At 44.6% G+C, this 13329-nt stretch overlaps 1 protein-coding gene across 1 annotated transcript in view; it reads left to right on the top strand.

Moving 5' to 3' along the window:
- Positions 1-13329, top strand: part of mterf3 (mitochondrial transcription termination factor 3) — a 50489-nt gene that overhangs the window by 14652 nt on the left and 22508 nt on the right. The window contains exons 4-5 of the mRNA XM_063067359.1: positions 2456-2645; positions 10818-10965. Coding sequence (XP_062923429.1) covers positions 2456-2645; positions 10818-10965 — 338 coding nt within the window. The remainder of the gene's footprint in view (positions 1-2455; positions 2646-10817; positions 10966-13329) is intronic.

Below are 13329 nucleotides of genomic sequence, written 5' to 3'. Positions count from 1 at the left end.
ATTGGACCACTTTGGGTTCAGGTGTAACCCGCCCTTTTCGTACAAGTCCTACCTCCCCCAGAAGAGGCCCCAGTGATCCAGGAATCAAACATGAACTTGACCTCCTCATACAAACTGGCAATTTGATTCAGAGTTTAACTCTGAACGAGAAGAAAAATCTTTTACTGATTGAGTCCTGAGTATTTTGTTTTCTGCCAATATATAAAGCGCAGATAGCCTGCGTAACTTTTAATACTTAAATCAAATTTCTCCAAAATCTAAGGCTTTCTCAACAAAAACCCACCTTGCTCTGCATTCCTATCCTGGTATCTGTTGATTTATAACCATGTTTATATTAATAGGCATTTGTTTGAAGTAGCTTCAGGTGTTTGAAATCTCACCCTGTGTGAAAGGCGTAAAGTTTGACACCATACTGCAGTTGTAGGTAGCCTTGTTAAGAATATTCAAATAGTTTTTATTACATTTTGCATTATTATAACATGTCCGTCTAAAATTGTCTTTATAAAGGGCCGACAATATTCTCCGTTTACTTTGAGGCACCTGAGAAGTGGAAGTGATTATTTTTTTCACCCTTGTGTTACTTTCTGCTTTCCTTGTAAAAACAATGCTTCCTTCTCTTCCTACTTGTGTGTGTAAGATGTAGGAGCAGAATTAGGCGACTGGGCCCACTGCATCAGGGCTGATTTATTATCCCACTCAACTCCATTCTCCTGCCTTCTCCCTGTAACCTTTCACACCCTGCCTCATCTAAACCCTATCAACCTCCACTTCAAATATACCCAGTGACTTGGCCTGCACAGCCGTCTGTGGCAGTGAATTCCACAGATTCAACACCCTCTGGCTGAAGAAATTTCACCTCATCTCCTTTCAAAAGCAATGTCCTTGTGTTCTGAGTCTGTGCCTTCTGTTGTAAGCTCCCCCACTATAAGAAATATCCTCTCCATGTCCACTCCATCCAGGCCTTTCAATATTCGATAGGTTTCAAATCCCTCCCCCATTCTTCTAATCTCCAGTGAGTACTTGCCCACCCCATCAAACACCCCTTTCATTGCTGAAATAATTCTTGACCCTCTGGACTCTTTCCAATGCCAGCAAATGATAAGGAGCCCAAAGCTGCTTGCTGACATCCCACCTCTCCTGGAAGTTCCGGTAGTCTCCCACATATGAATAGTGGCTCCCTGATGACCGCAAATTATATACAATATCACGGAAATCAATTTTTTTGAGAGCGAGCGAGAACACGAGAGAGAAAGCAAGCGAGACCACGCCATGGGAGAGTGTTCCAAAAAAAAAGAAAATATAAAACGTACGTCACCCCAGACTACCCTTAAGTGTACCCCTACCTAATAGGGGTCAAAAATAATGACAGTGTTGCTCGCTGCTCTGTTTGCAACAGTGACTTTTCTATTGCCCATGGTGGGTTAAAATGTAAAAGACATGTTGAGGTGAGTTTAACAGGTATCATTCGTTCATTAGCATAGCTAACGTTATTTAAACTAGCTGGCTAGCTGCTAAGGAGCTACTCTATTGCAGACATCCCATCTCTCCTGGAAGTCTCCCGCAAATTGATGGTGCTACCTCCCTGAAATCAGTTTTTTGCAGGGTGGGATGTCTGCTCACAATACTCCAAGTGCAGTCTGACCAATGCCTAATAAAGCCAAAAATGGTTGTTAGGCCTCTGTGGTCAGGATGTGCCTCTCAGAATCTGTGGAGGAGCAGAGGGATCTCGGGGTACATGTCCACAGATCCCTGAAAGTTGCCTCACAGGTGGATAGGGTAGTTAAGAAAGCTTATGGGGTGTTAGCTTTCATAAGTTGAGGGATAGAGTTTAAGAGTCGCGATGTAATGATGCAGCTCTATAAAACTCTGGTTAGGCCACACTTGGAGTACTGTGGCCAGTTCTGGTCACCTCACTATAGGAAGGATGTGGAAGCATTGGAAAGGGTACAGAGGAGATTTACCAGAATGCTGCCTGGTTTAGAGAGTATGGATTATGATCAGAGATTAAGGGAGCTAGGGCTTTACTCTTTGGAGAGAAGGAGGATGAGAGGAGACATGATAGAGGTATACAAGGTATTAAGAGGAATAGATAGAGTGGATAGCCAGCGCCTCTTCCCCAGGGCACCACTGCTCAATACAAGAGGACATGGCTTTAAGGTAAGGGGTGGGAAGTTCAAGGGGGATATTAGAGGAAGGTTTTTTACTCAGAGAGTGGTTGGTGCGTGGAATGCACTGCCTGAGTCAGTGGTGGAGGCAGATACACTAGTGAAGTTTAAGAGACTACTGGACAGGTATATGGAGGAATTTAAGGTGGTGGGTTATATGGGAGGCAGGGTTTGAGGGTCGGCACAACATTGTAGGCCGAAGGGCCTGTGCTGTGCTGTACTATTCTATGTTCAGCAATGTGTTAATAATGAATTATCACAATTTTACTGTTATGTATTTACAATTCCAGGTGTAGATCTGTCTAAACTAGAACGGCGACCAAATGTGGCCAACATGCTGTTGCGGCTAGATTTTGACAGGGATGTGAAAGAGCGACTTCTGTTCCTGAAAGATGTGGGAGTTGAAAAGGATTTTCTCGGAGCTTTCCTGACTCGAAATCCCTTCGTTCTAACCGAGAACATAGAGAATCTGCAAAAGAGGTAAAGAATGGGATTGGGAGATGCATAGAGAGAACTGAATTAGTACATTCTTGGAAGTATTTTCCGGAATACGCAGGGCCTTGGTCAGATTGGATGGGACTGGGAGCACTGGGAACTGATAGGTACAGATGAACACATTTCAAAAGAGGTCTGCAAGTGTCTGGAGATACGGGAGATGGACTTTTAGCCGGCTTACAAGCCTCAGCCCATCAGCCCTACTGGGGCACAGGCTGCCGACAGCAGCTCACCAGACTTCTTTGTCCTGTGCCCGTCTTTCACATTATGGAGCTGTAGAACACTGCAGCACAGAAACAGGCCCTTCAGCCCATCTAGTCTGTCGGTTTTTAGGGAATGGCATTGTTACCTCTATGTCTAACACTCCTACCTTTGCAGCCGGCCTTGGGAACATCCACGGTGCAGATATAAAACCTTGATACTGGAGCAGAATTAGGCCACTGGGCCCATCGAGTCTGCTCCACCATTTCATCATGGCTGATTCAATTCTCGTCTCAGCCCCAATCTCCTGCCTTCTCATTGTATCACTTTATACCCTGACCAATCAAGAATATGTCAAACTTTTGCATAAATATACAAAAAGAATTAGTCTCCACAGCTGCCTGTGGCGAAGAATTCGCAGATTCATCACTCTCTGGCTACAGAAATTCCTCCTCATCTCTGTTCTAGAAGGACATCCCCCCCGCCGCCCCATTCTGATGCTGTGTACTCTGGTCTTAGACTCTCCTATCTTAGGAGACATCTTATCCACATTGACTCGATCAAGGCCTTTAAACATTCGATAGGTTTCAATGAGGTCACCCCTCATTCTCCTCAATTTGAGTGAATACAGACCCAGAGCCATCAAAAGCTCTTCATATGACAAGCCATTCAATTCAGGAATAATTTTCGTGAACCTTCTTTGAACCCTCTCCATTTTCAGCACAGCCTTCCTGAGATAAGGGGTCCAAACCTGTTCACAACACTCCAAGTCAGGCCTCAAGAGTGCTTTATAAAGTTTCAACTTTACATCCTGGCATTAAAATTCTAGTCTTCTTGAAATGAATGCTAACTTTGTTTTGCTCACCATGTACTCAACCTGCAAATTAACCTTTAGGGAAACCTGCACAAAAGTCCTTTTGTGCTTTATTTTTTTTTGGGTTTCCTCTCCATTTAGAAAATAGTCAACCCTTTCATTTCTTCTATAAAAGTGCATGACCATACACTTCCTGACGTTCTATTCCATCTGCCATTTCTTTGCCCAATCTGTCTTAATCTGTCATAAGTTTCACTGTAGCCTCTCTTCTTTCTCGAAATTACTTGTCCCTCCACCTATCTTCATATCGTCTGCAAAATTTGCTACAAAGCCATCAATTCCATCATCCAAATCATTGATATATAACGTAAAAGGAATCGGTCCTAACACAGACCCCAGTGGAACAACACTAGTCGCCAGCAGCCAACTAGAAAAGGCTCCCTTTATTTCCACTCTTTGCCTCCTGCCAATCAGCCACTGATTTATCCATGCTAGAATCTCCTGTAATACCCTGGGCTCGTAATTTATTATGCAACCTCATGTGTGGCGCCTTGTCAAGCTTCTGAAAATCCAAATACATAACATCAACCAATTCTCCTTTGTCTATCCTGCTTGTTATTTTTTTAAAAATTCCAATAGGCTTGTCAGGTAAGATTTTCCCTTGAGGAAACCATGCTGACTATGACCTATGTTTACCATGTGCCTCCAAGTACCCTGAGACCTCATTCTTAACAATCGACTTCAACATCTTCCCAACCACTGAGGTCAGACTAACTGGCCTATAGTTTCCTTTCTTCTGCCTCCCTCCCTTCTTGCAGAGTGAAGTGACATTTGCAATTTTCCAGTCTTCTGAAACCATTCCAGAATCTACTGATTCTTGAAAGATCATTATTAGTGCATCCACAATCTTCTCAGCCACCTCTTTCAGAACCCTGGGGTGTACATACTCTGGTCCAGGTGACTTGTCTACCTCAGAACTTACAGTTTCCCAAGAACCACTGACACCTGGAACTTTCACAAGTTTTTAAAAGCTTCACAATCCTCGAACTTCCGACTAATTTTTGCTCTATTACATACCCTCCCTTTGGCTTTTATGTTGGCTTTGAATTTTCTTGTTAGCTACGGTTGTGTCATCTTGCCTTTAGAATACTTCTTCCTCTTTGGGATGTATATATCCTGTTGCCTTCCAGAAATTCCAGCCATTGCTGCTCTGCCATCATCCCTGCCAGTGTTCTTTTCCAATCAATTCTGTCCAACTCCTTTCTCATGCCTCTGTAGTTTCCTTTACTTCACTGTAACTACAGAGGGGAGGAGAAGATGTTGGCCGCTCCGAAATGATATCATATTTGTAAGTAGGTACCGTGCACAATCCTGATTTGATGGAGACAGACGTGAGAAGCACGGAGGAACATCTGGAGAAACTTCTGAAATGTTGTAGTGGCAGAGACAATTAACCAAGAAATAACTGAGGCTCGTAAGAACGGAACGGCAGTTGTCATGGGGAATTTTAACTTCCACGTAGATTGGGTGGATCAGGTTGGTCAAGGAAATCTTGAGGAGGACTTCATAGAATGCATCGTTGATGGCTTTATTGAGCAGCATGTTAGTGAACCTACAAGGGAACATGCTATCTTAGATCTGGTCCTGTGCAATGAGACAGTTCATTGGCTATATTTAAGAAGGAGTTAGATATGGCCCTTGTGGCTAAAGGGATCAGGGAGTATGGAGGGAAGGCTGGTACAGGGTTCTGAGTTGGATGAGCAGCCATGATCATACTGAATGGCGGTGCAGGCTCGAAGGGCCAAAGGGCCTACTCCTGCACCTATTTTCTATGTTTCTATGTAAGATTAACGATCTTGTAGTCAGGGATCCTCTTGGAAAGAGTGATCATAGTGTGACTGAATTTCAGATACGGATGGAGGATGAAATAGTTAGATCTAAAACTAGTGTATTATGCTTGAACAAGGGAGATGACAACAGCATGAGGGAGGAGTTGGCTAATGTGGATTGGGAGCACAGGCTATTTGGTAGGACAGTTAGTCATAGTCATACTTTATTGATTCGGGGGGAAATTGGTTTTTGTTACAGTTGCACTGTAAATAATAAATAGTAATAAAACTATAAATAGTTAAATAGTAATATGTAAATTATGCCAGGAAATAAGTCCAGGACCAGCCTATCGGCTCAGGGTGTCTGACCCTCCAAGGGAGGAGTTGTAAAGTTTGATGGCCACAGGCAGGAATGACTTCCTATGACGCTCTGTGCTGCATCTCGGTGGAATGAGTCTCTGGCTGAATGTACTCCTGTGCCCACCCAGTACATTATGTAGTGGATGGGAGACATTGACCAAGATGACATGCAACTTGGACAGCATCCTCTTTTCAGACACCACCGTCAGAGAGTCCAGTTCCATCCCCACAACATCACTGGCCTTACGAATGAGTTTGTTGATTCTGTTGGTGTCTGCTACCCTCAACCTGCTGCCCCAGCACACAACAGCAAACATGATAGCACTGGCCACCACAGACTCGTAGAGCATCCTCAGCATCATCCGGCAGATGTTAAAGGACCTCAGTCTCCTCAGGAAATAGAGATGGCTCTGACCCTTCTTGTAGACAGCCTCAGTGTTCCTTGACCAGTCCAGTTTATTGTCAATTCGTATCCCCAGGTATTTGTAATCCTCCACCATGTCCACACTGACCCCCTGGATGGAAACAGGGGTCACCGGTACCTTAGCTCTCCTCAGGTCTACCACCAGCTCCTTAGTCCTTTTCACATTAAGCTGCAGATAATTCTGCTCACACCGTGTGACAAAGTTTCCTACCGTAGCCCTGTACTCAGCCTCATCTCCCTTGCTGATGCATCCAACTATGGCAGAGTCATCAGAAAACTTCTGAAGATGACAAGACTCCGTGCAGTAGTTGAAGTCCGAGGTGTAAATGGTGAAGAGAAAGGGAGACAAGACAGTCCCCTGTGGAGCCCCAGTGCTGCTGATCACTCTGTCGGACACACAGTGTTGCAAGCACACGTACTGTGGTCTGACAGTCAGGTAATCAAGAATCCATGACACCAGGGAAGCATCCACTGTTGAGGAACAGTGGAATATTTTCAAAGAGATTTTTCACAGTGCTCAAAAGTAAGGACAGTGAGTGTGGGGAGAGCCAGCCTTGGATAGCTAAGGAAATAAAAGATAATATCAAATTGAAAGCTCAGGTGTACAAAGTTTCAAAGAGTAGTGGGAGACTGGAGGATTGGGAAAACTTTAAAAAGCAACAAAGAACAACTCAACAAGAAATAAGGAAAGGGAAAATAGATAATGAAAGTAAATTAGCGCAAAATATAAAAACAGATTGCAAAAGTTTTTATAAATATATCAAGCAGAAGAGGGTGGCTAAAGTCAACGTAGGTCCCTTGGAAGACGATAAGGGGAAATTGATATTGGGTGATAAGGAAATGCCTGAGGCATTGAACGACTATTTTGTGTCGGTCTTCACGGTGGAGGACATGTCTAATATGCCAAAGAAGGATGTTATGGACGAAATGGGAGGTGAGGACCTTGATAAAATCACTGTCACTAAAGAGATAGTGATGAGCAAACTAGAGGGCCTGAAGGTAGGTAAGTTCCCTGGTCCTGATGGGATGCATCCCAGGGTGCTGAGGGAATTGGCAGAGGTTATAGTAGATGCGTTGGTAATCATGTACCAAAATTCTCTGGACTCTGGGCAGGTCCTGGCAGATTGGAAGACAGCAAATGTCATGCCACTTTTTAAAAAAGGATATAGGTAAAAGACGGGCAACTATAGGCTGTCTAGGACGAGGGAGAAGTCTTCCTTTTTTAAAGAAAGGGGCTTCCCTTCCTCCACTATCAACTCTGCTCTTAAACGCATCTCCCCCATTTCACGTACATCTGCTCTCACTCCATCCTCCCGCCACCCCACAAGGAATAGGCTTCCCCTGGTCCTCACCTACCACCCCACCAGCCTCCGGGTCCAACATATTATTCTCCGTAACTTCCACCACCTCCAACAGGATCCCACCACTAAGCACCCTCCCTCCCCCCATCTCTCTGCATTCCGCAGGGATCGCTCCCTACACAACTCCCTTGTCCATTCGTCCCCCCCATCCCTCCCCACTGATCTCCCTCCTGGCACTTATCTGTGTAAGCGGAACAAGTGCTACACATGCCCTTACACTTTCTCCCTTACCACCATTCAGGGCTCCAAACAGTCCTTCCAGGTGAGGCAACACTTCACCTGTGAGTCGACTGGGGTGATATACTGCGTCAGGTGCTCCCGATGTGGCCTTTATATATTGGCGAGACCCGACGCAGACTGGGAGACCGCTTTGCTGAACATCTACGCTCTGTCCGCCAGAGAAAGCAGGATCTCCCGGTGGCCACACATTTTAATTCCACATCCCATTCCCATTCTGATATGTCTATCCATGGCCTCCTCTACTGTAAAGATGAAGCCACACTCAGGTTGGACGAACAACACCTTATATTCCGTCTGGGTAGCTGCCAACCTGATGGCATGAACATTGACTTCTCTAACTTCCGCTAAGGCCCCACCTCCCCCTCGTACCCCATCTGTTACTTATTTTTATGCACACATTCTTTCTCTCACTCTCCTTTTTCTCCCTCTGTCCCTCTGAATATACCTCTTGCCCATCCTCTGGGTGTCCCCCCCCCCGTCTTTCTTCCCGTACCTCCTGTCCCATGATCCTCTTGTGTCCCCTTTTGCCTATCACCTGTCCAGCTCTCGGCTCTATCCCTCCCCGTCCTGTCTTCTCCTATAATTTTGGATCTCCCCCTCCCCCTCCCCCTCCAACTTTCAAATCCCTTACTCAATCTTCCTTCAGTTAGTCCTGACGAAGGGTCTCGGCCTGAAACGTCGACTGTACCTCTTCCTACAGATGCTGCCTGGCCTGCTGCGTTCACCAGCAACTTTGATGTGTGTTGCAACTATAGGCCAACTAGCTTAACATCTGTAGTCGGGAAAATGCTTGAAGCTGTCATTAAGGAAGAAATAGTGAAACATTTAGAAAGGAGTGGTTCCATTAGACAGACACAGCATGGATTCAGAAAGGGCAGGTCCTGTTTGACAAACTTACTGGAGTTCTTTGAGGACATAATGAGTGCAGTGGATAGAGAGGAACAGGTGGATATTGTATACTTGGATTTCCAGAAGGCGTTCAATAAGGTGCCACACAAGGGACCTATAAATAAGATACGGATACATGGAGTCGCAGGAAGTGTATTGGCATGGATTGTGGATGGGTTAACCAATAGAAGGCAGAGAGTTGGTATAAATGGGTGTCTCTTCGGTTGGCAGTCAGTGGTGAGTGGGGTGCCGCAGGGGTCGGTGCTGGGCCCGCAGCTGTTTACCATTTACATTGATGATTTGGAGGAGGTGACTGAGTGTAGCGTAGCAAAATTTGCTGATAACTCTAAAGTGAGTGGAAAAGCAAATTGTACAGAGGATGTGGAGAGTCTGCAGAGGGATATAGATAGGTTAAGTGAGTGGGCCAAGGTCTGGTAGGTGGAATACAACTTTGGTAAATGCGAGATCATCCACTTTGGGAGGAATAATAGAAGAGCAGATTATTATTTAAATGGTGAAAGATTGCAGCATGCTGTTGTGCAGAGGGACTTGGGAGTGCTTGTTCATGAATCGCAAAATGTTGGCTTGCAGGTACAACAGGTTATTGAGAAGGCAAAAGGAATGTTGGCTTTCCTTGCTAGAGGGATTGAATTCAAGAGCAGGGAGGTCATGCTGCAACTATACAGGGTACTGGTGAGGCCGCATCTGGAGTACTGTGTGCAGTTCTCGTCTCCGTACTTGAGGAGGGATGTACTGGCTTTGGAGGCAGTGCAGAGGAGGTTCACCAGGTTGATTCCAGGGATAAAGGGGTTAACCTATGAGGAGAGATTGAGTCGCCTGGGACTATACTGTCTGGAGTTCAGAAGAATGAGAGGGGATCTTATGGAAGCATCCGATTTTGAAAGGGATAGATAAGATAGAAGTAGGAAAGTTGTTTCCATTGGTGGGTGAGACTAGAACTAGGGGACATTGCCTCAAGATTCAGGGGAGAAGATTTAGGATGAAGATGAGGAGAAACTGTTTTTCTCAGAGAGTGGTGAATCTGTGGAATTCTCTGCCCAGGGAAGCAGTTGAGGCTTCTTCACTAAATATATTAAGATACAGTTAGATAAGTTTTTACATAGTAAAGGAATTAGGGGTTATGGGGAAAAGGCAGGTAGATGGAGCTGAGTTTACGGACAGATCAGCCATGATCTTATTGAATGGCGGGGCAGGCTCGGTGGGTCAGATGGCCGACTCCTGCTCCTAGTTCTTATGTTCTTATGTTGGAGCACCTTACACTTCCTTTGGTAGAGACATATCTCTGCCCCGCCATCCTGTCTTGATGGTTCCATGAAATACCAGTGACACTTTAGAAAAAAATAAATATGAATGTAAAATAGTTGTGCTGGTTGTAATATTAGTACTAATATTAAAGCCATTGAATGATCCTATCATGCATAACAGCTGTTCAAAAAATTTGGATAAGAAAACTTTTAATTATATTTTCTTCATAGCTACAAAGCAATATATAATGTTTTATTAATTAGTATTAGGTATTTATAATTGTTTGTATTATCAATATGATATCCTGATATTTATTATTCTTTACGAGAAAGGTTTCTGCACCATGGCGTCTCGCGGTACTGTAGTGGTTAACATGACGCTATTACAGAGCAGAACGTTTGAGGTTCGAGTTCAATTCTGGTGCCCACTGTGTGCATGAGGGTTTCCTCCGGGTGCTCTGGTTTCCTCCCACAGTCCAAAGACATACTGGTTAGCAGGTTAATTGGTCATTGTAAACTGTCCTGTGATTAGGTTTGGGTTAAAAAAGTGGATTTCTGGGCCACACAGCTCAGTGGACGGACAGAAGAACCCTGTTCCACACTGTCTCTGAATAGAATAAATAATGTTTCTTTACAATGTGCTGTGTAAGGACGGTGTGTTGTACTTGGTGTAGTATAATTCATTATATATAAAATTTTCCAGCTGTGCCTATGTAAATCACAGCCGATTTTGTCATGTGAGTCTTTTAAGAAAGTATGTGCTTTTCCCTTTCAGAGTACAATATCTGCAATCTCAGAAATTCAACAAAGAAGCCATTTCACGGATGCTGTCAGCAGCTCCTTACTTGTTGAATTTCAGTGTGGAAAGACTGGACAATAGGCTGGGATTCTACCAGAAAGAACTGCAGCTAAGTAAACAAAAGGTAAGTGCACTTCTCAAACTTCAAAGTAAATTTATTATCAAACTACATACCTGTCACCATACACAACCCTGAAATTCATTTCCTTGCCGGCATTGACTGTAGAACTAGAGTCAGGAAAATGCAGATGCCTGAGAGATGGTGGATGTTGCCAGGTCTTGAGGACTTGAGTTTTGCGAAAGTTTGAATAGGTGAGGACTTTATTCTCTGGAGTGTAGGAGAATGAGGGGTGTACATAATTATGAGAGGTACAGACAGGGTAAATGCAAGCATGCTGGTATGGGTGAGACCAGAATGAGAGGTCACAGGTTAAGGGTGAAGGCAAAATATTGAAGGGGAACTGCTTCATTCAGAGGATGGTGTGAGTGTGGAATGAGCTGCCAGAGGAAGTGGTCAATGCAGGTTCAATTTCAGCATTTAAGGGAAATTTGGATAGATATATGGATGGGAGGGGTATGATGGTCCAAGTGCAGGTTGATGGAATTAGGCAAGATTATAGTTTATCACAGATTTGATGGGCTGAAGGGCCAGTTTCTCTGCTGCAGTGTTCTGTGACTTGTCACTTGAATGAGACTTCATGTAACTCTTCTTTTTGTGCCAAGCCTCGAGCCTGGTTATTTATGTGTGTGTGTGTGTGTGTGTGTGTGTGTGTGTGTGTGTGTGTGTATATGTATATATAAAATATATGTACACTTACAAACACACGCAGTGCCTATAAAAAGTTTTCATGTTTTATTTTTTACAATATTGAATCACTTTGGATTTAATTTGGCTTTCTTTGACACTGATCAACAGGTAAAGATTCTTTGCTGTCAAAGTGAGAACAAATTTCTACAAAATGATCTAAATTAAATAGATATAAAACACAAAGTAATTGATTGCATAAGTATTCCCGCCCCACCCCCCCAATATGACCAAATCATCACTGATGCAGCCAATTGGTTTTAGAAGTCATATAATTAGTTAAATGGAGATCACTGTGTGTTCTCAAGGTGTTTCAATTGATTGTAGTAAAAATACACCTGTATTTGGAAGGTCCAACTGCTGGTGAGTCAGTATCCTGCAACAACTACACCATGAAGACAAAAGTATACTCCAAACAACTTGGCGAAAATGTTATTGAGAGGCATAAGTCAGGAGATGGATAGAGGAAAATTTCCAAGTCACTGAATATCTCTTAGAGTACAGTTAAGCCAATAATCAAGAAATGGAAAGAATATGGCACAGCTGTAAATCTGCCTTGAGCAGGCCGTCCTCAAAAACTGAGCGACTGTGCAAGAAGGGCACTAGTGAGGGAGGCCACCCAGAGACCTGTGACAACTCAGGAGGAGTTACAAGCTTCAGTGGCTGAGATGGGAGAGACTGGGCATACACAAACTGTTGCCCGGGTGCTTCACCAGTCACAGCTTTATGGAAGAGTAGCAAAGAGAAAGCCTCTGATGGAAAAAAAACCCCATGAAATCTCAGCTAAAGTTTGCCAGAAGACATATGGGAGACTCTGAAGTCAGCTGGAAGAAGGTTCTACGATCTTATGAAACCAAAATTGAACGTTTTGGCCAACAGACTTAACGCTATATTTGGTGTAAGCCAAACACCACCACATCATCAAAAACACAGCATCCCTACCATGAAGCATGGTGGTGGCTGCATCATGCTGTGGGGATGCTTCACTGCAGCAGGCCCTGGAAGGCTTGTGAAGGTAGAGGGTAAAATGGTGGCATCTGTTAGTCTCGCGAGACCATGGATCTGCGCCTGGAAGGTCTCTAGGGCACAGGCCTGGGCAAGGTTGTATGGAAGACTCCAGTTGCCCATGCAGCAAGTCTCCCCTCTCCACGACACCGATGTTGTCCAAGGGAAGGGCAAGGGCTGATACAGCTTGGCACCAGTGTCATCGCAGGAGTTGCCATAATGAGGTTGAAGACAACGTCGGACTGCCTTACGGACTCCAGCTCCGGATTTGTTCTCAGGGTTTATTCCCGAAGCCTTTCCCAGGAGTGGGTATGGCTCCAAGGCAGCGGAGGTTTGAAATCAGAGTTTTCCCTCTCTTAGATGGACTGCCTTCCCAGGCTGACGAGCTCCATTTACCTGAAGCACTGGTTTTAAGGTGCCAGTACCCACCTTCGCCCCTTCTCCTGTCAGTAGGAACGGTTCCACCGGGCTTAGAGGCTAAGCCACGCAAGAAGGCCGGGAGTTGGACTTGGTTGTCAGGGGCTGTTTGAGATGCATGCCGCGAGGAGCACTTTTAGGTAGTGGGAGCTTGTCCCCACTACCACTCCTCGGCTTGACAACCTTGGAACCAGAGGGTTAGGGTAAAATAAATGCAGCAAAATACGGGGAAATCCTGGAGGAAAACCTGATGCAGTGTCC

The sequence above is a fragment of the Mobula hypostoma genome, chromosome 1, assembly GCF_963921235.1.
Source record: "Mobula hypostoma chromosome 1, sMobHyp1.1, whole genome shotgun sequence".
NCBI lineage: Eukaryota > Metazoa > Chordata > Chondrichthyes > Myliobatiformes > Myliobatidae > Mobula > Mobula hypostoma.
This window is presented reverse-complemented; position numbering and strand designations above follow the sequence as displayed.